The sequence below is a fragment of the Molothrus ater genome, chromosome 3, assembly GCF_012460135.2.
Source record: "Molothrus ater isolate BHLD 08-10-18 breed brown headed cowbird chromosome 3, BPBGC_Mater_1.1, whole genome shotgun sequence".
NCBI lineage: Eukaryota > Metazoa > Chordata > Aves > Passeriformes > Icteridae > Molothrus > Molothrus ater.
Genome location: NC_050480.2, coordinates 31,623,435 through 31,650,282, shown reverse-complemented (window position 1 = coordinate 31,650,282; position 26,848 = coordinate 31,623,435). Strand labels below are relative to the sequence as shown.

General features: G+C 38.9%; 1 protein-coding gene across 3 annotated transcripts in view; it reads left to right on the top strand.

Moving 5' to 3' along the window:
- PLD5 (phospholipase D family member 5) overlaps window positions 1-26,550 on the top strand; it is a 176,251-nt gene extending 149,701 nt beyond the window's left edge. For all 3 annotated transcript variants that reach the window (XM_036380367.2, XM_036380368.2, XM_036380369.2), the window contains 5 exons: window positions 5,259-5,456; window positions 8,621-8,760; window positions 10,480-10,645; window positions 14,065-14,179; window positions 15,418-26,550. In XM_036380367.2, coding sequence (XP_036236260.1) covers window positions 5,259-5,456; window positions 8,621-8,760; window positions 10,480-10,645; window positions 14,065-14,179; window positions 15,418-15,653 — 855 coding nt within the window. In that variant the 3' untranslated portion in view covers window positions 15,654-26,550. The remainder of the gene's footprint in view (window positions 1-5,258; window positions 5,457-8,620; window positions 8,761-10,479; window positions 10,646-14,064; window positions 14,180-15,417) is intronic.
- The last annotated feature ends 298 nt before the right edge of the window (window positions 26,551-26,848 follow it).

The window sequence follows — 26,848 nt, the reverse complement described above, 5'->3', positions numbered from 1 at the left end:
ATTTTAACATAAAGTATGCGGTCTCTGTACTGTATCACTAGCCAAGCACAGGAGGAGGATTTTTGTCTCAGGAGTGTCAGGGTAGGTTGCAGTTTCTAGTGAAGTGTTAGCTGAGGCACATCCATTTGCTGTTGTGGTGCACTGTAATAGCTGCAGAGGTTTGTGGGAGAGGGCCCAGGCAGTGCTACAGCCTTCTCAGCCTGTTCAGCATCAGATTGCACGTTTGGCTTACATCAAAACTGGGCTGCCTGAGTGCATTTGTGATGAGCACTGCTCCTGTCAGCCTCTTCAGCAAAGTGTGCTACAGCAGTCACAGCAAACAACTCTGCACAGAGAAACGCTTCTTAACCTTTCTCAAATCTCTGACTCTCTCTCTGTTGGTGGTCACCCTATCAGAATGCCCTTGTCCTCCTGCACTGCTGCCACAGGCCACCCCTCAGCTGTCACCTGTGCCTGGCATGGGATAGGCACACATATTGGTAAAGAGAGGTAAAGAATACCTGCACAGAGGCAGCCTTCAGTGGTGCTATGTATGATAAGGAAATATTTACTCAGTATTAAAGGATACCACATGAAAACATAAGGGAGGCCTGCAGTAAGGATCAGGTAAGCCTGATAATAAAAAAGAAAGTATGTTTGGAGTTCTGGGTAACTGGATAACTAGAGCATATTTTATGAAAAGATTAGTGTACCAGTGTAAATATCTGTGATTTGTCTTAAGCTGATAATGAATACATTGTATATTACTTTTATTTAGAAGCTATTGAAATCTGAGGCTTTAGTAATTGATTATCAGTATGGAGTGCTTTTTGTTACTGCATTAGTTTACCCTGTTGTGATTCTGGCTTTGCTCAGTCATTCATTTAGAAATTTGTCATTAAAAAAATCAGAGGCTCAAATGCACAATTAAATACATTTTCAAACACAGGCAAATGACAGATGCATACACTATCCTGTATGCCAAAAGTCAACTGTAGTAAATTTTGGGTGCAATAGGCTACCTGTAGTTAATCCAGAGTTTCTGTAGCACGGGCAATGCATTCCTGGCATCTGCCAGTGGCCGGATCTTTTGGGCAAATGGTAATTCATGCCTGAGGAGATCTGCCTGTTGTTTACAGGATCAGGTTTGGGTGTGAACAACTACGAAAAACTTTTTCTTTAAGCAAGGGGTTTTCTAAAGCTTCCTGCTACATTTGCCACGACTCAGATACTGCAAGCTGTGAACCAGATTGTGGCACTCTTATGTAGGTCAAATAGTACCTTGCCTACACAGCGGGGTTGTCTCTCAGAGTGGAGCTCAAGGTAAATATAAAATGAGCTGTCTGGTCTGCACAGTGCAGGGTAAGGACACATGGAACACCCTTCTGGCCTGTGACCCAAAGGTACCTGAAACATCCTGCTAACTCTGTTTCTCAGTGTAGGAATCTTACAGAGCTCTGTGTTCACAGCCTGGATTGTTCAGGTTCTTTTCCCATGTTTTTTCTTCCTTTTGCATAGGATGCCTATGAATGCACATGGAAAAAGAATAAGCTAAAATTCCTGGTTTTGAAATGCTGCTTTTTGTCCAATTTAGCAAGGAATTCCTCCTCTTGTCATAAAAATTACCATTTTTCTATCTAGGCCATATTTATTACTTTTCATAGCTTAACTGAGCTCTGTAGTTAGAGTATCACTGTGCAGTGGGAGGAAACCACATTTCTTAAGCCAAGTATAATTATTCACTCTTCTGGTGCTTTAAGAAAGCCCTTATTGGCAAGGAAGTCAAACAGTAATTTTGTAGTCTTTAAGAGTTGCTCTACACAAAGGTAAATGGCATGGGGAAAAAGAAGGAAAACCAGCTCCTATATTTTCTGTTCTTTGATTAGAGCATGCATGGTATTTCTTTATAAAGAGGAGAAGAAATCTGCTCAAGAGAGGACAGAAAATTCTCTGTGCAGATAACCATTCCTTTCCTCAGTTCCTGGCACATGCCCTGGAAATGTCACTCACAAGCAACTGTACAACTTCATCTTCCAAAAACTTTTGTTCCATTTTGAAGTAATCAATTTGTGACTCTATATTTTCATTTCACATTTATCTTCCTTAGTTTCATTAAGCTTTTGCTTTTTGAGATCATCTTCACTTTGATTTTTAGTGACATTTACATTACTGTATTAATTGCTCTTAAAACATAGGATGGAGAAATACTTCCTTTGCCTGAAGAGCTCCTGCCCTGAAGGGTTTTACCTCAAGAGATATCTCAAATGATGCTTAGCTGAAGGTTTCCATGATGACAAGTCAGGGAACAACATTCAGATTTTGATTCTTACAATATAGATGTTTTTTTCTGCTTCTCCTCTTGAGACTACTAAAAAAAAGTCTGTAATGACAGCAGTCTCAAACAGAAGAGAAAGTCTTTTCCCTTATTAAGATGTCATACCACTTCATACTAAATCTGTCACTACCAGATTCCTGCTGCCCCCTATGCCTCCAGGATTATAAAGCTTCATCATTAATAGGAAGAAGAGCAGTTTCTCCTCACCTCAGAGTATGGGAGTAAAACTAGGCTCAGTGTAGAAGGTGCTTCTGAAACAGTTTTTTTGTCTCCAAACTTACTGGGGCTGTTACACAAGAAAGGGGACTGGTGGGGTTTTACTATGTACATGCATTGTTTGCATTTCAAGGGGATGTATCACCCTTAATCTGAGAGGGTCACAAAGTGACATCGAAACCGGTTTCTTAAGAAAATTCGGTTTGCGCAACAAGCATCAGAGTCGTTGTTGCCCTCTTCCTATTGCTTTGAATCTACTGTTCAAGTTGAGTTAAATTTGAACTTAAGTTTATAAAATCTTAATGGAAACAGGCAGGAGAGGATATCTGTGTTTTCCCAGCGAGGGAGAGGAGCCCTGCCTCTATCATGTATTAGGGAATCCCGTGGGGAAAAGCTTCAGAAGCAGGAAAAGCTTTGATCAATGCTTTGAGAAGCCAGCTGCAAGACGCAACACCTTGGGAAGGGAGCGTTCATTACTGGCTGTAACCGCATCCTCTGGGTGGCTTCACTGCAGCCCGTGGTTTGCGCCTGTTCCCTGCGGGCGGGAGCGGCCGCCCCCAGCCGGGCATCCCCGCGGCTCCCGCAGCAGCTCCGGGGAGGCTCCGCTCCCTGCGCTCCCTGCGCTCCCTGCGCTCCCTGCGCTCCCTGCGCTCCCTGCGCTCCCTGCGCTCCCTGCGCTCCCTGCGCTCCCTGCGCTCCCTGCGCTCCCTGCGCTCCCTGCGCTCCCTGCGCTCCCTGCGCTCCCTGCGCTCCCTGCGCTCCCTGCGCTCCCTGCGCTCCCTGCGCTCCCTGCGCTCCCTGCGCTCCTGCTCCTGGGGAGAGGCTGGCGCTAAGGCGTGCCTGATGCTTCCTTTGGCACTCCGGCTAGGTGGTGAGCTGTGAAAGTGGCTTTAACAAAACCCATTAGTGCCCCTGGCTTCCTCCCTATCTCTACACGAGGAACCACTTAGGCAGAAGGGCAATCTCTTAATTCACGGGGAGGGGACGCACTGCAGTCACTCCTGTTGCAAAGAGAGTTGCTCATGCAGATGCAATCCTGGCAGCTTCTGGTGTGCTATGAGGACCCTTTTATCTTTACTTTTAATAGAATGGATAAAGTGGAATGGCAATAATGGGACTGATAAATGAAAGGAAAACTGTAACCACATAATTATGTCAGAATCAACTAACAGCCATGAAAAGCCGATTAAACTACATTATGCAGATAGATGTAACAGAGTACTATTAGCAAGTCCTCTGCAATGGCATGCCTGGCAATTAAGAGAGCTGTATTGGCAGCACACAGTGAAAACAGTGCTAATGTACAGTTAAAAATATTTGGAGACAAATAGTGCCCAGACTATGGGGACAGCCTAGAGCTGAATATAGGAGCATCCTCAAAGATACCAGAACCCAGGGGAAAAATTAAAGATGTTATTCCAAATAGATTCTTCAGCTAGGATGTTGGTCATATTTATATTTAGCACCAAAATTAATTTACTGGCTTATCCAGAAATGAAAGGCTGCAGTACAGTATTTCTATTTTTCCAACTCTCTGCAAATTTCAGGTTGTGCAGGCTAACAGATTAAAGAAGCTTGCAGAAATATTCTGATTTAGGTAGCAGTAGGATTAAGTCTTGTTCCTGTGGTTACGACTATTTGGCAAATATTTAGGAGCGAGGTAGCTCAGCGTTGTGTATTCTTAGGGATGTGGTATTTCCAGGTCAGGGACATGAAGAATGTGTCACCCATAGAATTTCCTTCTCACTGCAGTTCTGGTGTTCACCCACCACAGAAGGAGTCAAGGTTCAATTCTATCCTTCACTTTCCCTCTGCCCATTCCTGCAGAGAGATTCTCATCTGCAGTCAGGGAGAATTGCACTGGAACAAGCTCTGAGATATCATCAGTGTGGGGTTCAGGGTTCTCACAGGCTTTACAGAAAGATATGCTTTTACCAGAAAGTAGTCTGTGTAACTGTGGAGATCTCATCTAAGGGAATAACATCAGTGGGAATATTTTGGATTGAAAGGGTAAGCATGCTGGAGAGTTCATATTACCCTTATTTTCTTCTTCATGCCAGGCAGACTTCACAGGCATGCTACCAAGAGAGTTTGCCTGTAGAAAACCAGCATGGATCTTTTAAATATTTATTGTACATATGGTTTTCCAACAGATACATGCAGATTTTCTTCTTGCTTTGTTTTAGAAGATGGCTGAAGTATTACTAAATACAGGCAATGAGAGGTCAATAGCATCCAGGCCCACACCAGTCCTTTCTTGAGCTGTTCTAAAGCAAAGGAAGGGAAGAGAGTGAGCATGTGGTTATGCTTTGATTACAAAAGCCAGACAATACATTCAGCATAAAATTCTGTCAGCATCTTAGGTACTAGGAGTGTACAATTAATGAAATCTCTGCCAAACAAGATTTATGATGATCAAGAGACATACCTTTACCTAAATGAGAAGTGGGACTGTGAACTTTAGCCTGTTGAAGGCTAAAGAATTTACTTGTACTCTGCTGTCTGTATTTACTTGGACTATTTTTCCTCATAATTTATATGTGAGAATGTTGATGCTTACAGAGTACTTTCTGTGAGAGAAAAGCGTCATTATCTCCCTTTTAACATGTGAAGAAACTGACACCCAGAAAGCTGGGGTACCCAAGGTGAGGTTTTTGTGTTCTTGCTGCATTCTTCCACTGATCCATCAGCGAAAACATCACTAATGACCCAACTTTTAATTTCACAGATGAAGGAACTTGGCGTCATCGTATACAACTGTAGCTGCCTGGTCCTGGATTTACAAAGGATATTTGCCCTGTACAGCTCATTAAGGTATAAGAATAAAGTACCTCCAAGTTGGTCTAAGAGACTCTATGGAGTGTACGATACTCAAAATAAACTGACGCTGCAGCTGAATGAGACAAAATCGGAAGCTTTTGTGTCGGTAAGTTCTGAAAGGAGTTCCAGGGGTTGGGGGGGAGGATAGGGAAGAAATGTACTTAACCCACAAGATCTTTGAAAGACCTGGAAATTTAAAAAATCACAATTTTTTTTTAATTCTGGTTTTTATGACATGCAATTTTCCAGGGCTTTAGATACTCCAGGATTTCATTTGAGCATTATGCAATTTCCCTTTCTCTGCAATGTTCAACACTTTTCCAGTCGTGTTCAGAAAACGATACAGAGACACTTCAAATTAAATTCTTTTATTTATACTAATAGGTAGAATATGAATGACTTGGGAGTAAATGAACCATGAATTAGACATAGAAAATTATACAGAACAAGCAGAGCTTGCATTTTTATCAATGTAATTTATAAGGATTCACCCTATTGCAAAGCATTCATACTTCTGTACAAGGTCATCTACTTCAGCTTTTTTTTTAAATGACATTGTAAAACTTCTAAAATCCAAGCACTTATCCCCATGGAAGCACTGTCCGTGTCTGTATTTTTAATGGAAAGAAATGGAGTCCTCCATCTCATCAGTGATGTAGCAAAACTGGAAAAAAGTACCCAGTGAGAGAGATGATGGAAGATGTGGAGTGTTATTAATTTTGGGGGTAATTACATGAGTGTAAACCACCCTTTCAAAATCAGGAATATAAATAATGTTGCTGAGACTATTTTTCCATTCTCTATAACAAGGGCAAAACCACCGTTGCTTTATAGCCATGTTATGTTACATAGCCCACTATTAAGTTGTACAGCCACTGGCATCAGACAGTGCAGATGAGTGGTTATACAGGGCAGGGTTCCCCTTCACCTGCTGGGCACCAGGCAATGTTCTGCTGTCCAGGATTTTTCCTACTCTTACAATCAGTGGATAGACAGCAAACTATTTTGGAGTAAAAGTGTGGAAGTGCCTAAGACAGCCAGAATTAATAGTGGTTTGAAAAAATGGACACTTCCATTGATTCTGGAGAATCTTAAGGACTACCTTATATGAGAGACAGAATTTTGGACAGTTTGTTAATGCACTGTGAAATGAAATCCTACTCCTTTCTAAGAAATCTGTAAGAAATGGAGAAATCCTGCTGAAAGTTGATCCTGGAGGGGAACACATAATTGAAAGCTGGTTAAGGCCCAGTTTAAGGAATCTGGGATCCTAGACAAAGGCAGATGGAGAGACACTATACCTTTTTTTTCAGTTTGCAGAGTGCTCCCTTCCTCTGTGATTTTTTTCCTTTCCTGTAGGCATAGAAGCCTCTTCTCTTGGCACTTCACTTTAGAAAACAAAAAGAAGGACTCAGTGGTACTCAGAAGCTCAGATCACTGAAGTCCAGCTCCGAGAGCTAACTGAATTTGTATCCACAACCACTTGGGCTGACATGCCCCTCTTAAGTGCAGAACTGGAGCTGCTTGGGACTGACTGGTGGACCAAGTGTTAATGCTGCTGTGTGTTCCTGAACTAATGATCAGAAGGAGGTTCCCAGGAGCCAGGCAGTTCCCTTGATGCTGTGGCAGTCCTGCCTGGGGCAGAAACAGGCTGCTGCCTCCCTGTGGGTTTGGGATAGCACACCCCCCCAGCAGGGGCATGGAAAGGTTATTCCAGACATTCCCAGCCAGAATAAAGGCCTGTTCCTGGTAGGTGAAAAGGAGGAACAAGTGGGTAGTTGATCAGTACAGCAAGTGCTACACAGCATGGAGACAAGCCCTAAGCCAGTCCATGGCTGTGGGGCAGGGATCACAGAGTAACAAGTGGAATGCCAAAGCACAGTGCTACACTGAGAGTTTTTACTGAGACTTTTCTCCTAATTATCTTCAGGAAGTCTTTCACTTTCAGATGTAAATAAATATTTGTATTGAACACACCCAAAGAAGACAAATGCATGACAATTTCTTTCTTCGGCTGTTCTGTAACTTAAAAGTTCAGGAAAATAATACAAGTGATAAGAATAACATCTCGGAGCAATAACCTCCAAAAAGTGTCAGATAATTGAAATAAGTTATATTTAATATTTTAACCATATTTAAATCACTTTACACTTTTTTCTTGAGCTGAAATTAGTTTTTGAAAACTTATTTCAATGTTTGTGCTATATAAAACAAGCGCCAAACACAGTCATTGAATTTTTTTGTTATACTTGGGAATCATAGCTTAGTGTTGCTTAGCAACAAACTCATCTTTCAGACTGGCTGATAAAGTATAAGAGGTTTTGCTTTTTTAGTGTTCAGGAATGGATCTGGAATATTGGTCTTGAAATCTTGCTATGGTTAATTTTCTAGTATTTTCTGTGCTTAGTTGTAGTAAATCCTTAAGAACACCAATTAGTAAAAAGAAACCACTGTGACAGGCTGAAATTAAGGAAGACTAATAAAACCCCTGGGATCTTTCCCTAAAGGAAAGATGCCCATCTGGATGTCAGCTGCAACCCAAGCAAGTAACAGAGGTGAGAAGGTGATACAGTGGCAGGAAAACACCTGTTCCAGCTGGGTTAAGGTGCCTTCGACAGCCTTTGTCCCAGGAATGAAGTTGTTACCTGCAAGCAACTTGAAAGGGGGGTTCACTTTTCTCTCCCTGCTTGTGCAGCAGAGTAGAAAGTCCTGGGCATGTCTGCCTCAGATGAGCAATTTCCACTGGCTTCACCTTGCCTTCAACAGCCCCAGGCAGGAGACAGAAAAGCTGCAATCTTTTGTAGCAGCTCTGTTCTGGTGGAGCTTTGTTTTAAAGATAAGTTTCTTGCAAAACTGCAGTGTCTCCCTGTAACTGACATAAAACACTTAATTCCTGCTCACAAGTGAAGGATCATACTCATGTGGCAAGAACATATGAACACTTTATCCAATAGAAACCAGTCCTGGGGCTCTTTGGAACAAAGTTCTCTGAAATATAACTTCAATTACAGCTTCTTTCATGACAGTGGATGTTTTGAAGTCTGCTGTCTTGCATTTTACCCACAGTTACACCTAAATGTGTACACTTAAATGAGGGCCAAGTAAGCAAGTAGCTTGCCTTTGTAGCTTTGAGTATTCTAGCAGGACAACTGAAGGTATTACTTAATAATCTCTGCTAAAATAATGGATACTATTTCTCATCTCAAGAAGACTGAGGGGGAGAGAAAATAAATCATTTTTAATACCATATTTGAACTTTTCCTTTCACAGAACTCACCTAAACTCTTCTGCCCCAAGGACAGAGTCCTGGATATCGAAGCTATCTACAGTGTTATTGACGATGCCAAGCAGTTTGTGTACATTGCTGTCATGGACTATTTGCCCATTGTCATCGACACCAACGCCAAACGGTGAGTGTCCAGGCCCAGGCCCAGCTGGTTACCATAATGCCAGTGGGGTCTGCTGGGGAAAGTGAACCCACAGGAGGTTAGTTACTATTGTGCACCCTTTTCTTGTGGCCCAATTCTGCTCTTATTGAAATCAGTGAGAGTCCTGCCATTGACTTAAATGGGAGCAGAATAGGGACCTAAGAGGACATTTCCAGATCTGGGTCCTAAGATTTGGATCTGTCTGTTGAAGGAGATCAGAAATTGTCTAGTCTGACCATCTGAATGTTGACTGGGACCCAGGAATATAACAGTCTGCTTGTACACAAATCCTATTTCTTACACTATTATATTGACTATTCTGAGACCACAACTACTGGCATATTATGAGTATCATGCAGATATTCAACATGACAAAGTGTGTGTGTGTTAGGAGAGAAATAATGTGTGGTGACTTGTATACAGTGTGGGAAATGTCATTATCTTACTGGCATACACATATAAATGAAAATTCCCAGTTCAGAATAGATTATATTTGAATGATATCATAGTTTGGTTAACTGAGAGGCGCTAAAACCAAACAAAACCACAATTTTTTCAAACAGCCAGTTTGTATGGACCATTAAAAACCATTCATGGGCCCAACACTGGAGCCAGAGTGCTTCAAAACCATCCTGCTCAGGAGGCAAGTATCCACTGGTCCCTCCTACTCTTGATAATGCTCACAATGAATTTAGAATCTAGCAAAGCCTGCTATTCCATCTATGCATTTTATTTGAACACAGTTAAGCTAAACTAAGCATGTGGTTATGTACTCTTTTCTATTTAGACCTGTTCTGTTAAAATTTTTCAAAAAATAATTATCCTATTACTGATAACAAGCATAAACTGCTCTAAGTCTATGAGAGTTTTTCCAATAAACTCGTTATGTACAGCCTGCATCACAGGGAAAGAATCATGGGCAGTGCTGTAGGAACCTCAGTCTCACTATATGTATCCCTCCTACTTCTCCTTTATGTTGGAAAGCATCTTAGTATGTAGAACCACTACAGTGTTGTATGTTATCTCCTGGGCTCCTCCTTACTTTATTCTCTCTACTGGATTAGGGACATCCAGGAAAGCCACCAGTGTGAATTCTTCAACATTTTTCCTTCATCATGGCTTTGTGTTCGAGGCACTGCCCCAGCTTTTCTGCCTTGCCAGCTCCCAGTTCATGCTTCTAAGTTGTCTTCTGGCATGGTAGAGCTCAGATTTCATTAGCCCAGATATCTTGATGCTACTGGAATGTAGAAAGCATGCATTTTTCTTTGTTTAATTCTCCCTGCCCTAACCTGCTCCCACTAAATGTCAGGAATACAAATCTAACTATCAATTGTGAGAATATCACCATGGAAGCCACCATCCCATTCCTGGCAGAATTCCTGCAATCCTCATCACATAGCATCCTCCTTAAGCAACCCATCTCACCTGCTGCTCCTGAAGGACGCAGGCACCCTGCCCAGCAGCTCTGTTTCCCAAGGAGAAATTGCAGAAGGCATTCCAGTCCCCAGCCTGCGCTGTCCCAGTGCGGAGGGGTTAAACAAGGGATGTCAGCCAGGGAGAGATGCGGTGTCCCAGTTCCCTGACCTGTGCCATCAGGGAAATCCTGGGTGGCCGTGTCTGGGCTGGCCAGCAGCGCCCTCTGCCTGCGGCTCTCCCAAATGTTTTAAAGTTCTCGGCAAATGTTATCTTCTTTCTCTGCAGGTACTGGCCGTATTTAGATGGGAAGATAAGAGAAGCATTAGTTTTACGAAGTATTAAAGTACGACTTCTCATAAGTTTCTCAAGAGACACAGATCCCCTTACTTTTAACTTTGTTTCATCTCTGAAAGCTATTTGCACTGAAGTTCCAAGCTGTAGTTTGAAAGTTGTAAGTATAATCCATATTGCTTTAAAATATAAGATATTCCCCACCCCCCCCAAAAAAAAAGAATCAAGAAGAAATAACAACTGAGAATTTTTTCTGTTATTATCAAAGTCTTTAAATTCCATTAAATATCAGGAAATGTAAAATATTGAACATAATTTACTCCTAGTAGAAACAGAACTCAAAATTAAGTCAGAAAAATAGATTGGTGCCAAAAGACAGTCAGTGTGGTGGACAGCCCATGCAAAAAACCACCTGTGGTCTCTCACAGCAAAACCCACAGAGTGAACCTGTAGCCACTGGTCATGTTTATACTGTGAGATAAGAGTCAATCTGACAGCACAAAAATGTGATTTAGTCTGCATTCTCGTTACCTTCCTGTTAAGCTGTGTAAGCATCTACTTTTTCTTCAGTCAAGTGAAAAGTACAGGAAAAAATAATGAAGATTTTACATTAAATTCAGACTACAAAATGAAAACTGTGAAGACCAGAAACGCCACTCTGGGGCCACATTAGACATGCAGCACAGGAAAGTGAGAAATACCATACAAATGCATTAGAGAACAGAATGTATGGTAATTGCTACTTCCAGTGTGACACACGTCACTTTTATGAAATTGAGGCACACTGGAAATCAGGCACCTTGGATCCTGGTGGGGTGGATTTGTGGGGTTTTTTGGTTTTGTTTTGTGTTTTTTAGGTAACACTTCTAAATAATCTGCTGGATTATGTTGATTTCCTAAATTAATAATCCCATAAATCCTTCTGGCTTTTTGAAAATTGACAACAATTCTAAAAAGGAAGTACTATTTCTTATACATGCAATAAGTGCATTATGCATATCTAGAAATAGAGCTTTTTGTTATAATGTATGTTGTTATTATAAATTTCCTCAGTAAAAAAGCAGCCTAAAGTGTGGCTTTAAGTCAAAAAAACCCATACATAGCTGACTCTGTTTAAGCCACTTCAATTTTAAGTAAGTTCTAGCTTTTTCCATATTTATCATCAAAATTCTATTTACATATTCAAAATTTTTTTTGCAAGTGGTACCTAATACGTATATTCATTGCCATCTATTTACAGCAGGTAAAATCTTTTGTACAGAATTTATCTTGTCAACAACTAAATGATAAAAGGAAAAAAACTACTCCTCAACATCTGTTCTAGGTGAATAGTCCAGCTAGAATCTCTGCAGTTAGAAAAAACAAAACCAACTTTCAGTAAAAAAATCAGCTGTAGAGAGTTGTAAAGATACAACACTAAGTCGGTTATCTCTGTGCTGTGCATCACATTTCCCAGTCTGGGAAATGGAACCACTGTCTTAAATAAACCTTGGTATTTGTAATAGCCCAAGCGTCAGAGTTTGCTGGTATCAATTTGATTTTGGCTGAAAACAGTGCCATGGGCTCCATCTCAATACTCTTTTAATTAAAAATGCATGTCAGATGAGCAACTGCTTTTTAAAGCTGCATTTCTTCTGTATTCATCTGTTATAGCCAGGATCAAGGCGAAACAAAACTATGTGTGTGTATGGAGGAGAAAGAATAGGTTAAAAAAGTAAAAAACTAACTTTTAACTATTGAAAACATTCCTTTTCCCTCTTGGTTCTGCTTTGGCAGTGAGAAAACATAAACTAACCTCAGTACAAAACAAAACTGTCTTGCAGACTTGTATTATGTGTGTTTATATACAAAACCACTGCAATATTAAGAGAAACCTGTTACAAATTCTGATTGAAATTACACTTAAAATTGCTAGGCTGTCACAATACCTCTATATGGTTCTGACCAAAATGCCACACACACCTGCACCCATCCCTCTATTGTCCTGTTCTTTTGGGGATAATACATCCTACCAAGCATACTCAGTAACTTCTTATTTTTCATTTAGCTTTTGATCCTTGTGATATGCCTTGTCTTGATTGTTTTCCTTTTTTTTTTCCTTTTCCCTATGGAAAGACCAGTTTGGCTTGAAAGTTTCCAGTGAGTGCCAGTGGCTGGCTGCAGCTGGTTTGCCAATGGTCATCCTGGAGAAGGAGATGCAAATGTAATTTCTCTGTTGGATGGGAATCTCCTCCTTGTTTCTCCTGGTTTCTGACCAGGCTAATGCAAGTTTTGGTATTGCCTTACTGCAAGTATAGGTTAGGGCACTGTAACCCTGTTACACCTGGCACTTTCAGCATCTCCAAGTCCCATTCACAGAGGCATTAATAATTACTCTTTTCTGAAACTGTTTTGAGAATGCAAACTCAATACAAGTACTCTGAAGAACATGATCACTGGAAGAACCTGCACCTAGAAAGCTTTGTTTGAGGACTAACTAAAGGCTATAAGCACACAGCCAAAGGGCAAGGAGTAACCTGCATATCAAACTGCTGCTGAAGCAGGGAGCTCTCCTATGCACATGTGCTCATGAAATTAAAGCTTGAATCAGAAAGGGCAGACTCAAGGTGAAGAGCTCACCATTGTGCTTCTTGGGACCTTAATTCCTGTATTCCTTAAGTTTTGTGTACTTGACCCTGTAAATGAATCTTGTGTGCACAAATGCCTGCTCTAACTCAAAGGAGCAGCAGGAAGGGGCCAGCTCTGTTGGGTGCAGTGCTGAACAGAAAAAGGTGTGTGCTTTGAAAGGGCCTGCAGAAGTTATGACCTAGAACAAAACTGTCTCTAGACAACTGGAAAACACAAAAAAATGGCAAGGAATATCTATCTACAGCCAAGTTATTCTTGAGCGTCCACATGAATCTATTTTTGAGTTGTGCAGGTATATTCTTGCTTAATTTTGTCTGTTACTGATGAGGAGTGCATATAACTCTAAAATGATAAATAAACAAATAATTAAATCTTGCTCATACTTCACTCTCCAGGGTAAAACATTTTCCTCTTGTTGCCTGGAAAATTTGATCTCTTAATACCAAATTCAATCCTGGGAAGCTTCTAAATTTCTGAAATGGTAAGTTTCCTGTTGGAAACTATGCAATGTGTGATTGCAGAGGTATTAATTCAGCTGTTGTTGTGTCTGCTGGTCCCAATCCTGAAGCAGACTTCAAACCCCAGTATGCCTTGAAAAATAAGGAAATGAGTTAAAGAAAAGTTCCTGGCTCTTACCATGGAGAACAGAAAGATGTTTGGTTTTTTTTTCATTTTTATAGCCTTTACTACCTGGCACTGTATTGCTTTTAGCATGCAGTAGCCATATACTTTGTATAGTTCAGAATGCCAAGGCAGGAGGATCACAAACTATGAGAATTGAATTAGAAATACAATGTGCAGCATTTTATTAAAGTTAATGCTTGGCAAGAAACACTCAAGCTCTTCTGTAGTACAACTCATTTTCAATAAAGATTAGAGAACAGACCGTATTTTTTCTGTCTCTTACAGAGCAATTCTCATTAACCTGTGCTTCCTTCTATTTTATGGCAGAAATTCTTTGACCTTGAGGAAGAGAGTGCCTGCTTCCTTAAAGAACAGAAGAACACTTCGCTTCCCAAATTGAATCGTAACAAATACATGGTGACTGATGGAGCTGCCTACATTGGTAAGTAACCACATCTCAAGAAATTCTAATTTGTATGCTGAAATAACAACCTTTTGTAGATGAGCCATCTACAGCTGATATGTTCCTTAAGTGAAGGAAATAGTTAATTTCTTTGGGAACCTGGATGATGACTGAACTTTGAGACTTTGCTCATTTAAAACCTTTTTTTCCCTCTGAATCAGTTTCTCAAGACCAACATTCTGCTTTCAGTAAATCAAAACAGACTGAAAACACAAATATAACACAATTTATGAAGCATATATAATTATTAGCAAATTCTCTTATTCTGCAATCCAGTGAAGATGGAGTGCTCTTTCCCCATGTTATTACTAAAGCTATGGTCAGTCCTGGCAAATACTGTACAGATGCTCTTCATCCTCATCATCCAAAGCCTAACTCCGTTTCCTATAATGACATTTCAGCCACCCTCCTAACATTAGGTACGTATCTAACTGGTATTTTGGGTTAAAAGTGTATTTAAGTAAAATTGCTGTGTGGCACCTCACAGAAGATTTTTTTTTTACTTGAAAGCAGATGAAAAATTATCCCTTGTGATGAGGTTTCAATTTACCATCCTTGATAACTTTAAAGTTCTTAACGTTCCTGCTGAAGTAACAGCCTTTTTTGTCCAGAATACTGCATGTGTTTTAATTGTATAATTTAAAATACTTACAGTTTTACTGAAATAAAAAAAGTAGCTGAAGCACTTGATTTACTTGTTTTCCATTAGTCCAATTAACCTTTTTGCCCTGCTATCCCCAGGATTCAAAGTGCTTATTTGTTACCTTAGATTTCCACAAAGATTTTAATAACTGGCATAAACCAGTAAAATCGATTTTTCTTTCCTCAAATAGTATCTGTCAACAGGTAAGTTCTAAAATATCTACTGGTTTGGAACTCTGAATTGTTTATACAGAAAAAAAAAATTAAATTCATTTTTAGCACTGAAAAGGCCATTGAGGAAAGTAAATGGAGTAATAATGTAATAGATGTAAAAAGAAGAGCCAATTGGTTTTGAATAAATAGAGGAACATGTTTTCACTTCTGAAGGCTTAAAAGTGTTAAAACTTCCAGAAACAATCTTCACTACACATGGTATGTATCGGAGCTTTTTTTCATCTCTGCACTGGGGAAAATGGTAGTGTTTCATTCTGGATTGCCTTTAGGGAGATTGGATTTTTATTTGGTTCTTTTTTTAATGTTAGAAACTCACTGTTTATTCCTGCCTTTGCTTGCAGGTAATTTTGATTGGGTAGGAAATGCTTTTACGCAGAATGCTGGAGCTGGCCTTGTTATCAACCAAGCAGACGCGGGGAACAGCACAAGCATCATTAAGCAACTCAAGGCTGTTTTTGAAAGGGACTGGTATTCACATTATGCCAAAAGTTTACAACCAACAAAAATCCCAAACTGCTTTAACCACAAACTCAATAAAGGAACTTCAAATAAGACTTCCATGAGCAATGTGAATTAGAAAGACTATTTTACCGTTTAGTATGGCAATGAAGAATTATGTTGGGGTGTAGCCTTCTTTCATATTTACAGACAAAAGACTTAAAGAAAAAGCAAAAAAAAAAGAAGTTTGGTTTGGGGGGGGTGTTTTTAGGAAAAGCACACTTATATTAAATCTGTCTAACCTATATTCTCTATATGGATTATTTAAGACTTTCAAATTTCTTACTTCTGACACTGAATGTCATTTCCGCTTCCATGTAAATTTTAATGTTCCACATTTGAATTTATCAGCATGTGTCAATGTTTCTGTTTTAGGACTTTCCCCAATTGCCAACCTGGCTAGAGCAAACCTTGGGGCAAAATGAAGATTCGAGCTATGAAATGGCATTCTAAGATCAGTTATTATTGACATTCAGATGGATGGTAGGTTTATTGTAATAGAAAATGTAAAGGAATTAGCAAAGTTTCACCCATATAAATAATTCCCTTCAAATAACTACCCTGTCATAAAAATACTTACTGGTTTTGAGCATTTACTTTGAGTATCACTATTCCATGTCTTCTAACTAGCCTTAAAATACATTGCAGTTACAGGACTGGTAATTCTTTCATCTCCTAACAGTATGAGAAATTTTTGAGGGGTTGGGGTTGGCCTCATGAAGTTTGTCATATTCCCTAAAGCCTCTCAGATTTTTTATCAAAGTACTGTGGATTACTTTCAACAGAATAGTTATTTCCAATTACATGCATTTCATCTAACAGTGAAAATCTCTGGGTTAATAGCTAAAACCTAGAACTGATTTTTTTATGTTTTTGTAATCTGAACAAAATTTCTTCCCCAAGTTAAATATTTATCATGTGTGAGTCAGCAGATACATGATGACTCATTATTAAACCAATGCACATCTCAAAATCAAATACTGCTTTTTAGAAAGGCCAAGGGTTATGCAAAATCATGCAATAATTGTTGTTAAATGATCATACAGTAATGTTGTTGGTTTTTACACCTGAAGAATTTGCAAATAAAAATTGTGAAGTGACATTTTTTTGTTAAAATGTCATCCATATAGGTAAATACACCTGCATGGACAGAAAGTAATGCCTTTATTTAGACCACAGTTTTAGTTGGTGTCAAAAGTGTGCCTCTATAATCACAACTAAGTTACACCAAGAAGCAACTGTTCTATAAAAGTGTGAATTTACTCTTTGAAGAAATATACACAAATGTATGATGACAGATTTTTCTCCAGTCAGAGATGTAATAGCATAGTTTCATAATAAAAATGTTTCACTACTATGCCTCTGCTTCCATTGAAGGAACACAGCCATGAAAGCAAACTGCATTCTGCATTTTGTTAAATATTCACAGAACCTTTTCCAAAATGATGACTTTTCTTCTCATCTCCTGAAGGCACACTTCAAAAGCAGAGGGCAAAAAGAGAAAAAAACCCAACCACATTCCAATGTATTAGTTTAATTTTATGAAGAAGTTAAAAACACACCTTGACATTCAAAACATAGCTTACACTTATAAGGTAAAAAAATTCAGATTTATTTCACAGTGAGTACAGCTTAAGAAATTCTAATAAATTAACATATGCACAACTTCAAATTACCAGCTAGAAATACCCCACAAGACTAATTATGACCCCAAAAGGCACACTTTTGACAAAGATTTTTTGTTTATTTTGCAATTGCAAAGATTTACATAATTTTATGAAAATAATGATAAAAACTTTTAATATTGTCAACTTTTACAGAAAATATTTCGCACAACTCTAATAGTCAGTAACATTTTCTCATATTCAGACAAACACATGGCATGTATTAGTCTCACACACACACAGAAAAGCATATAATCTGACATACTGATAAAAAACAAGTGTTATAAAAGAAAAAGGTTTCCTGTGTTGCTATGAGGAAAGATCTTTGTGAGGAGAAATTTCTGGATTTTCTTCCTTCTGTATTTAATTTACAGTATGTATAGCATGTATGGGAGAGAGGTTCCCAGAATTTAACTTATTTGTTGTGGATTTTTTGTTTTGTTTAAGAAATTAATATTAGTCCAGATTAATTGCTGATGAAAATTTCAGCTGAGTTGTACCACCAGTAACTTCAGTCTTGTGAGGCAAAAACCCACAAAATTAACAAACAAAAAGCCCACCAGATTTTTAAAAGCTGGTTGAGATAGTTGTACAGTTTCTGAGGTCCCTATGGATAGGAGATCTTAAAGTTTGAGATAAACTTAATACCATGACCTTACATAAACCACAAAATAATTCATGCAAACAAAAAAACCCCACTGCCTGGAGTTGTTAATTGTAGCACCTAATGGCAATAATATACAGTAATCAATCAATGTAGGGGTTTTTTCCCCCTCTTGCATTACAGATACTGCAAATGTGTTAGCTTGTTTTAATAACATCTTGTATAAAAAATGGAGGATCTGAGTGGAACACAAATTTGTCAGACGATAAAGCAAAGCTGTTTACAAAGCAGGATTTATTGATGAAATCAGACTGACTATTGACTGCTTTAGTATAACAAATGATTGTTAAAATAGTTTTACTGGACAGATCCTAGGAAAATGCAGATCATGACTACTAACAAGATCTGTGTGTTTCCAAATATTTTCTTATTGGCTAGATAAACAGATTCTTGGTGCTTCAATGACCCTCCTCAAAGAGCAGATACATGAAAGTATTTTTTAAAAGTGGCAGTATGTTTTGGTTTTATGAATGGAAGAATTTGGGTGGTTTTGAACAACTTTCAACACAAAATACTGGCCAGCCATCCTGTAAATGGAACGGCAGACTCAAATTTCATTTGGTATAAAGTATGGATCAACACTGTAATAACTGTTTAGAATGGCGTCAGCTCCAAAGTAGTACATAAGGCCTTGACCTATTACATTAGCCAAAAGACAAAGTGCATCCTTGAACTTCAGCAAATAGGAAATTTAAAATACCAGATTATTTTTTGAAACCGTATAAGGGGATTATTGCCAATTCTTTGGCCTGGGCCAGCGCTGTTGCTGTTTAACCAGATTTGCTAAAATAGCCTCAATTTTGGCTTCAGATCCTTCTACCACTGTAATAAATTGGAAGCAAATCCATTACAGTGATTTCACACTAGTTTAGCAGGAGTCAGAATCTAAACTAGTTTCCTTTTGCTTCCAAACTCCTGAGTATCACTGCTGCACAGGCTATTTCCTAACAGGGGGTTAAATTTAGGGGGTTCTCACAGACCTCACAGGCATAACCCAAAAGATGCACTTTCTCTAGGCCCTTCTAACTGGTATTGGTAACTCTGTCATATTAAAGGCAATTTCCTAAACAGAACAGTTTTATTCTTAAAGAATATAGACTGCAATCGTTGTTTGCTGCAAACATTTACTAGTGCCTTATTCATACGAGTTTTTGTTTAACTGTTCCTCACCTGAAGTCCTGCTACAGATCCTGTATCTAGTACTGAGGCATAGAGCAAACTTCCTAAGTAAGAAGATATCGTGATGTTTACAGTTTAGTACCTAAAACTAGAGTCACAAAAAGACAAAAACTGACTGCAAGATGTTGGTCCAAACCACAAGCACATCTAAACTGGAGCGTTTTTATCCAATCCCAGTTCAAGGACTAAATTTCATAATTTACTCCTGGCTTCTTTATCCAATAATCTACAACACAGTTGAATTATTCTGTCCTGCCAAGATAGTAAATCTGAATTCTCCCAGCATCTGGCTGCTATCAAAACCATAATCACAGAAATTCCTGTAAGCACAGGTTGAAGTCCAAATGTCACACAGTGGCTACTTTCCAGATCTTGCATGTTAAGTCTCAAGTTGTTTTGGGCCAGCTACTTTTTCTGCCTGAAGCATGAACTAGGATCCACAACTACTCTCACCTCTTGTTTGAAGACCAGAAAGGCAAGGATTATGTGCTACAGCACGATGGTTAGATGTAGGCTAACAGAAACAGATTTAGGTTTTACCCAATGTAGGGTCAGGTATTCCTCCCAGTAAATACAAGCTGTGCTGGTGGTTTAGAAGAGAGCTTGAGAAGCAAGTAGAAAAGCCTCCAAATGCTATTTTTAAGACCCATTCATTACTTGCTATACTACCAGCTACCTAAATTCTACTACTTTGTTAAGATTTGCACACATAAAAACTGAACAATTAATTTCTGTTACCTTCAAGTTAACCCTAATCTAAGAAAAAATCCAGAAAATTTATAGGGTTGTTTGTTTTTTTTTGTGAGTTTAACGTGTACTTACTGGAAAGAGTGATGAGAATGCACTCTCATCAAGATGGTAAAAACATCAGCTGGCTCTTCCAGTTTTTCAATCTGAAGTTCTAAATATCCCTGTCTTAGATGATTATACACTTGACTCCTGAGAATGGCCTTATAGAGTGCACTAAGTTATCTTCAAACCTTTCTGGTCTTCAAAATTACCTCTTCATTTTCATACAAATATACTGACTGAATGTTTAGTATGTTTCCAGATGGTAATTTCTGGTGCTGTGGTTTTTTTTCCACTCTTACCCTTTCTATATCTACAGCTATCATATATTCATGGTTTTTCAGTCATCATTTTTCCAATGCAATCTATGTAAAGAAACCAGAATGAATCCTTGGTGTGTTTAAAATTCACAATGATGCCTCCCGAGTTGAAGGTACCACTTCTAACACTGCTCCACTTCTAACACTGCAAGGTATAGCAGCTCAACTGATACTGTAGGAGATTGATTTTCTTAGCTGTAGTTTTTCACTTTAATTACTGCTGGATGTTATTTATGAATTTCTCAGTATTGAATCAGGTTGCTCTTGGATCATCACTTTGCACAAATGCCTTAGAAGCTTGCCAAACTAGCATGTAAAAGAGACCTCATTCAAAATAGTTTAGACAAGAAAAGAAAAACTTGTGCTTTACACTCTGAAGGATGCTGAAGTCAATGGATAAACTCTGGTCCTATAATAAAGTGGAGCTTTCTATTGTACCTCCTGTTTAGATTAATCCTGCACAGGCTTCCAAGAAAAGTCTGTGAGAATTCTTTGTTTGAATTACCTTGTGATCAGGAATTTACAGAGAATCTGAAAATAATCCAGCTGTATTGAGTGGTTCAACACAGTAACTTAAACTGGGTTTTTATGAAACATGTTTGTATTACATATCCATACGATACAACTGCATTAACATGCTAATGTCAGTTTTTCCCTACAGTTCAAAAACATGTAGGACAAAAATCAAGCTACGGCAGCCTATTTCTGAAAACATTGTCAAAAATAGATTTTAAGAATGTAATTCAATTCTGGCTGCAAGTTATTCTGCTATAGTAATGTAGTCAGCTCTATTTTGTTCACAACAAATTCTACACTGCGATTTTACAGGAAGACTCAATAACTTTTTAACCCTGTAAAATAACCACGATCATTCTGCCTTTAAGAACAGGAAGAAGGTTGATAGCCAATTCAGGCTGCAGACCATAACAGAATATAAGAAAATAGCTGTCAACTGCAGCATTCCAAAGCATGATTTTGTGTTAATTCATGTTGCATGGCCACAACCATGAATAATATGAATGACATGTATCACAGTGGTGCTGCATGAACACATGGTGGACATTGACTCTCATGCAGTAAAATCCATCCCTCTAGTAACAGTATAAAATGTAGTAAGGGTAGAGAGGAAGGGGCAAAAAGAGCCAGAGGCAAACTAACCTGGATCATCTTGGGTTAGTGGACTGGATGCTGACATAAAAGCTCTGTACTGAATTTTTATTTTGTTCCTTTCTCTGCAAAATCCTGTGTTTCTTATGCATCCTCCTTGCTCATCTTTATATGAGTGAGCTCCCATTATTGTTTTCAGAATGAGGAAGGAACCTTTAACAACTATGAACTTATGCTTAACAGAAAGAAATCAGCATGAATAAAAGTCCATTGACTTCTGTCCAGCAGGTACCAAGCAGTAAAGCACTGTTTGAAATGGGACTCCTCCTTGGACATTAGAAGTTTCTAGTTAATATAAGCAAAACTTGACAACGTAGCACACACCTGCAAATTTCACATCGCACGCGGCATTTGCTTGTGATTTGTTTGTTCTCTCAATGTACAAATACAGTCATCAGACAGATACCATTCTGAACTGCTGATAAACTGGTGAAAACTAAGCACAAGAATCAGGCAATCCAACTTGACACACTCAAATGAGGAAAAGGAATCCTCCCAGAAGAGCTAACTGTATAAAGTTTATAAGTCACTTAGAAGCTAGAATGATTTTCAAATGTAACTTACAGGGACTTAATGGGAGTTTTAATGGGGAAGGAAGGTCTCTGTTAAAGATTAAAGGCATGCATTTAAGGCTATATGTAGTGTCTAAGCAAAACAGCATAAAAAATGTAAAATGAGAAGCTCTTCAAATGGAAGTATGTAGACCAACTTTTTGCTGACTGACCTGCTAACAAGTATTTTCTAGTAGACTTCAATCTAGTAGATCTTGATGTTCAATTACTTCACAATAATCTCTTAAATTACTCTGCAAGTATTCCTTATTTGCATTTCTTCAAGTGAAACTGTACCTGTATTCAGTGTTTTACTTGAAACTTTACAAAAAAGCAGGATGCTTCTGGAAGTGATAGCTGTTTCTTTCTAAAGGTCAGAGGACTTCCTCTCATCCAACTTGTCCTTTTATTGTGTCCTGCTTCTTCAGCAGCCCAGTCCAGGCTGACATATGTCATGGCCTGAGTAGCAAAGAAAATAAAGTATTTTTAGTCACCTGCTGTTTTTGAAAACTGCTGGCTGTTCAACATGTTCTTGCCCCTTGACAGATCCCTCATCTAATGAGATACTAGAAGTATAATAAAGGAGGCCAAGCACATAATTCCAGGTGCCTCACGTAATTCTTGACCTGGAAAGACACATATGCAAAATCTGGAAAAAGAGATGGATGGTGGGGGTGAGGAGAATGCTTGGCCAGCTTTAAATGAGATAGAGGTTCTTCTGATGATATAAATACCTCTTCTGGTGAATTTGCTTTATTCTAGAATGAACCACTCTTTTCCACACAGCCAGATTTGCAGTGACTGAAATGTGTGGCCAACTTCAGCATGAAAAGGTGAGAGGTCAAATGTCCCTCATCTTTATGAGTTGAACTAATTTCTTCACTATGTAAGAGAGGTGGAAGAAGCAGGTAGCATTCCCTCTTCTGAGGGAGTAGGCCAGGTTGCTACTAGAAATAGAGCTGATAAGGTTTCTAAAAGAAGCAAAGATCTTACGTGTCTGACTTCTATTAATTCTCACAAGATGGTGAATCTCTGTGGGAACTTGGGGCTCACAGCTTTTGTACCAATTTCTTTGTGGCAAGCTGTCAGACTTCTCAGGAGAGCTCCTTTTCCTCCTTCTCCCTATGCTCAAGACAGTTGTGACATCTGCTTTTTACAATCTCCAGATTCTTCAAAGACATTTCTAAACTAGGCTGTAAGAATTTTCCCTGTGAAAAGGAAAAATGAAGTGCAGGTTCAGTGAGGAATCCAAAGAACCTAGTACAAATATTAAAATGCATAAGAAATCAGGATCAAAACCACAAGGCATTCTCATTTTTGCCAACAAATCAGACTTGGGAAGGTAAATGAAATGCTAATGCAGTACCTCAGATTAATGGGACTGGAATTTATAAACCAAAACTCTTACTTTTATGGACAGTCCCCACATCTGAACTGCTGCTCTCAGTATGCAGAGATGCAGTGAAGAATCAGAGAACTGCTTTGATGTGCTGTACAAAGGTTTCGGCATTCAAAGTCTTGTGTCCATTTCTCAATGTGTACAGCTTAAAAGGTAGGCTAAAAAATGGGATTCTGTGTATATTTATACAGATCTGACTGCCAAATAATCATTGAAAACCAGTCACTTCTCTTAGCAGTTGTGTCTTCAGATGTCACCACAGAGATCTTACTGAACACTGGAGAAAGGCAGAAAAGCAACATCTGTGTCAGCAAGTAAGCCAACCAAAAAAAAGCTGCAAGCCCATTTTCCAAGTGCTAGTTGATACAATAAAAGCATTCAAATGTCCCCATCCAGCTCAGATTCCAAATGTCCTTGTATCAGATTCCAAATACAGACTTGAGGCTCCTCACACACATAGACTCAGAGACATGTCCTCAAAGGAAAAATTAGTATCTTTGCTAGAAGAGCTTGGAACATCTCTAGCACAATTACTTGTTCCACTGCTGTCCTACTCTTAAATAAGGCTGACAGGAAATAGTACAGCTGTCTGGAAAAGGCCACATATCCTTTACTAGGAAATGCAAATATGCACACAAAGAGACTCATTATTCTGAGTTACCAAAGTGGACTCCTGGCTGCAGCACATAGGGACATCAGTGTCACCATTTCTGATAGCACACACCAAAGCCATCTGCTCACCTTGTCATTCCCACACTGCATGTGGGCCAAAGCTCGCTTTAAAAAAAAAAAACAGAGGGCAGTGTTTCTCTCTGAATGGAACATTCCAGAGAGGATTATACCTTTCTTTTTTTTTCTAATAGAGAGAACAGCAATCACTGCCCCACTTTTCTTCCCTTTCCACACTCCACTTTGCAAATTAGCAAATGTTTCCACCATCTCTGCCTCATCTGTCTTTTTCCTTCTCAAGCTATTTCCTGAATGCTGTTTCTGAATCCCTTGCTGCTGCTTTGTACACAAGGATGAATCCCTGCAACTTGCATTGTTGGTGCTGTAACATCCTACAAGGTTACTTCCACTAGCTTTACCTGAAGTGCTCAGAAGAAGGAAGTGCATGCACACACTGTTTCAAGACACACAAATTACTATGTATGAAGACAAGGAAAGTCAGGGCAAAAGCAGAATGCAGGCACTACTGGAAAAATACCTGGACAGGGAAAGGGTCTAAAGTCATACTCCTCAGTCCGATTTCACCTTGGCACACCCAAAACCTGTATCAGGATCTAGAGCTCAATTTTGCAAACCTTGCACAACTAACACAAGCCTTCCCTCCAGGTATTCTGTTTGCTGTTGGCCTGGAGTCACTCTCCAGGTTAACCTGCCAAGCTAGGCAATAACAAGCGAGTCAAAACCACAGAAAACTTCAAGCCACGTGACCTCAGCTTTATCCTCCAGGTGGCATTTGGCCACAGAGGGGGTCTAACCTGGGTACTTGTCATCTTGTGACAGTTAAGATGGTCCAAGCTCACCATCATATAGAACACCACCACATTCAAAAGAGCAAATGAAGATCATCTCTCTGCAAACGTATTTTGAATCTCTGAGTGTGACTTTGGCACTGCATTTTATTTCCCAACACAATCTAAAACGATCAGGAGTCCTGTGTAAAATTTGCAGAGCAAAAAGGGTGTGTACTATATGTTTCCTACTATACCTCTTCTGATGGAATAAATATCAAATAGAAAAATCTGTCTAAACTTATTTTGAAAACTGCATGGCCAGCTTATGCAGTAGCTAGATATGTGGCAAGGTTACAGCATTACTCTCTAAGGAGAATACAATTAATATGCGTATATATTTTGTTCAATTCAAGCACTGTGTAGTCTCCAAGTTCTGCTATGAGAAGTAGGGATCACTTCTCACTGTCCTTCCTATTCCAAACCACAGTATTTATCACAGATGTGTACAATACAGCGGCATAGCTTAGGCCTGTTATATAGGTCAGTCTCTGCAATGCACATGAGAACATAGTTTGCCACTGCAAAGGAGAGTGGCTGCAAAATCTATTTTGGATAATCCAATTTATATTTGAGGAAATCAATGTGTGGTCATTTCTAGAACTGTGAATATAAGGCAACTGCTGCATGCTTGTATATTTGATAAGTTTTATTATACTATATCCTTATATGAATGCCTATGCAGTGTAAATGCTTTAATATAAGATACTGAATGGTTTTTTTACACATTATTTTCTAAACAATGCTACATTTTACTGCATGTTTCTTCACCTTTTTGTGTTAGTACAAAGTGCAAGCTGCAAGACACATGATTTTAATAACTTGCACAGCAGCTATTCAAATCCATTATAAAAACATGTTCTTATGTAAAGACTTAATTTGGCAAGAAATGTGCTTCCTTTAGACAATGGGCTTGGTTCACAGCAATACCTATGTACTTAATGTTTATTTACGTAAAAAAAAAGCCACATTATCCCTGAATCCGTAAATGGGGCCATTGAGTCTGCTGAGAACCATTGTGTTGGCATGCTTTTGTACCTTTGAAAATGTAAATCTGCACTAGGAAAACAGATGACCTGTCCTGATGCAAGCTGTAATTGAAAAAAAATCCAATCCTGAGCAGCCACTGTCTTTGGTGCTGTAGGATGACAATGTAGCAATCTTTTTTTTTTTTCTTTAAACAATACTTAAAGTTCATACTCATGACCTTAATACAAATAATTCATGTTACTTGATTGTGAACTGGGCCCACTGTTTACAGTATTACTATTCATAGCCAAAGTTCAATGCAATTAACAAAATTGATCAAATTCATTTGTTTGGAAGAAAAAAGAGAAGAGACTGATTTTGCTAATGTTTTGGAGAGCTGGCTTGGTACAGAGTGTTGCTTCTGTACCAATGCATTTTAAATGTAAGGAAATCACTGGCTGAAAACTGATGGCTAAGACAGCATTGTCAGTGGTAATATACTGCTGGAAACTGAGTTACCAATGATGTAACATAAATCAAGGTAGTAATTCATTAATTTAAAGATATGTAAATACTGATTTTAATGCTGCAGCATCACAGAGATCATTTTTCACTGCTTTGATATCCAAGGATTCCTAGTACTACACAAACGTATTTTATCTGCTCCATTTTTTAGGTTCGATATTTTCATTCAAAGCAAAGTAACTCCCATTTCTTTGTACTGCACTGAAATAAAGAATCTTGTTTCAGTACATAATGCTTTTATTATTCTCTGTTTGTCTGTTTGTTTCTATGAGCACAAAATATTAGCCCCTACTGTCCAGCTCCCAGTCCTCTGTATACACTCACCCCAAAGGCAGAGCAGGTAGCACTGACAGTGCACCTGGTGCCTCCATGCAGGGCTCTGCAGAGCCTGAGCAGTGCTGGCACTGGTGCCAGACCACTGGGACTTCTGCAATGGGATCCTCTCTCCTAGCAGATTTGCACTAAAGTTGTAGTTGGAATCTGGGAAAGCAGGCACTACGGTGGATTTCTCGTTTCTCAGAAGACTCACA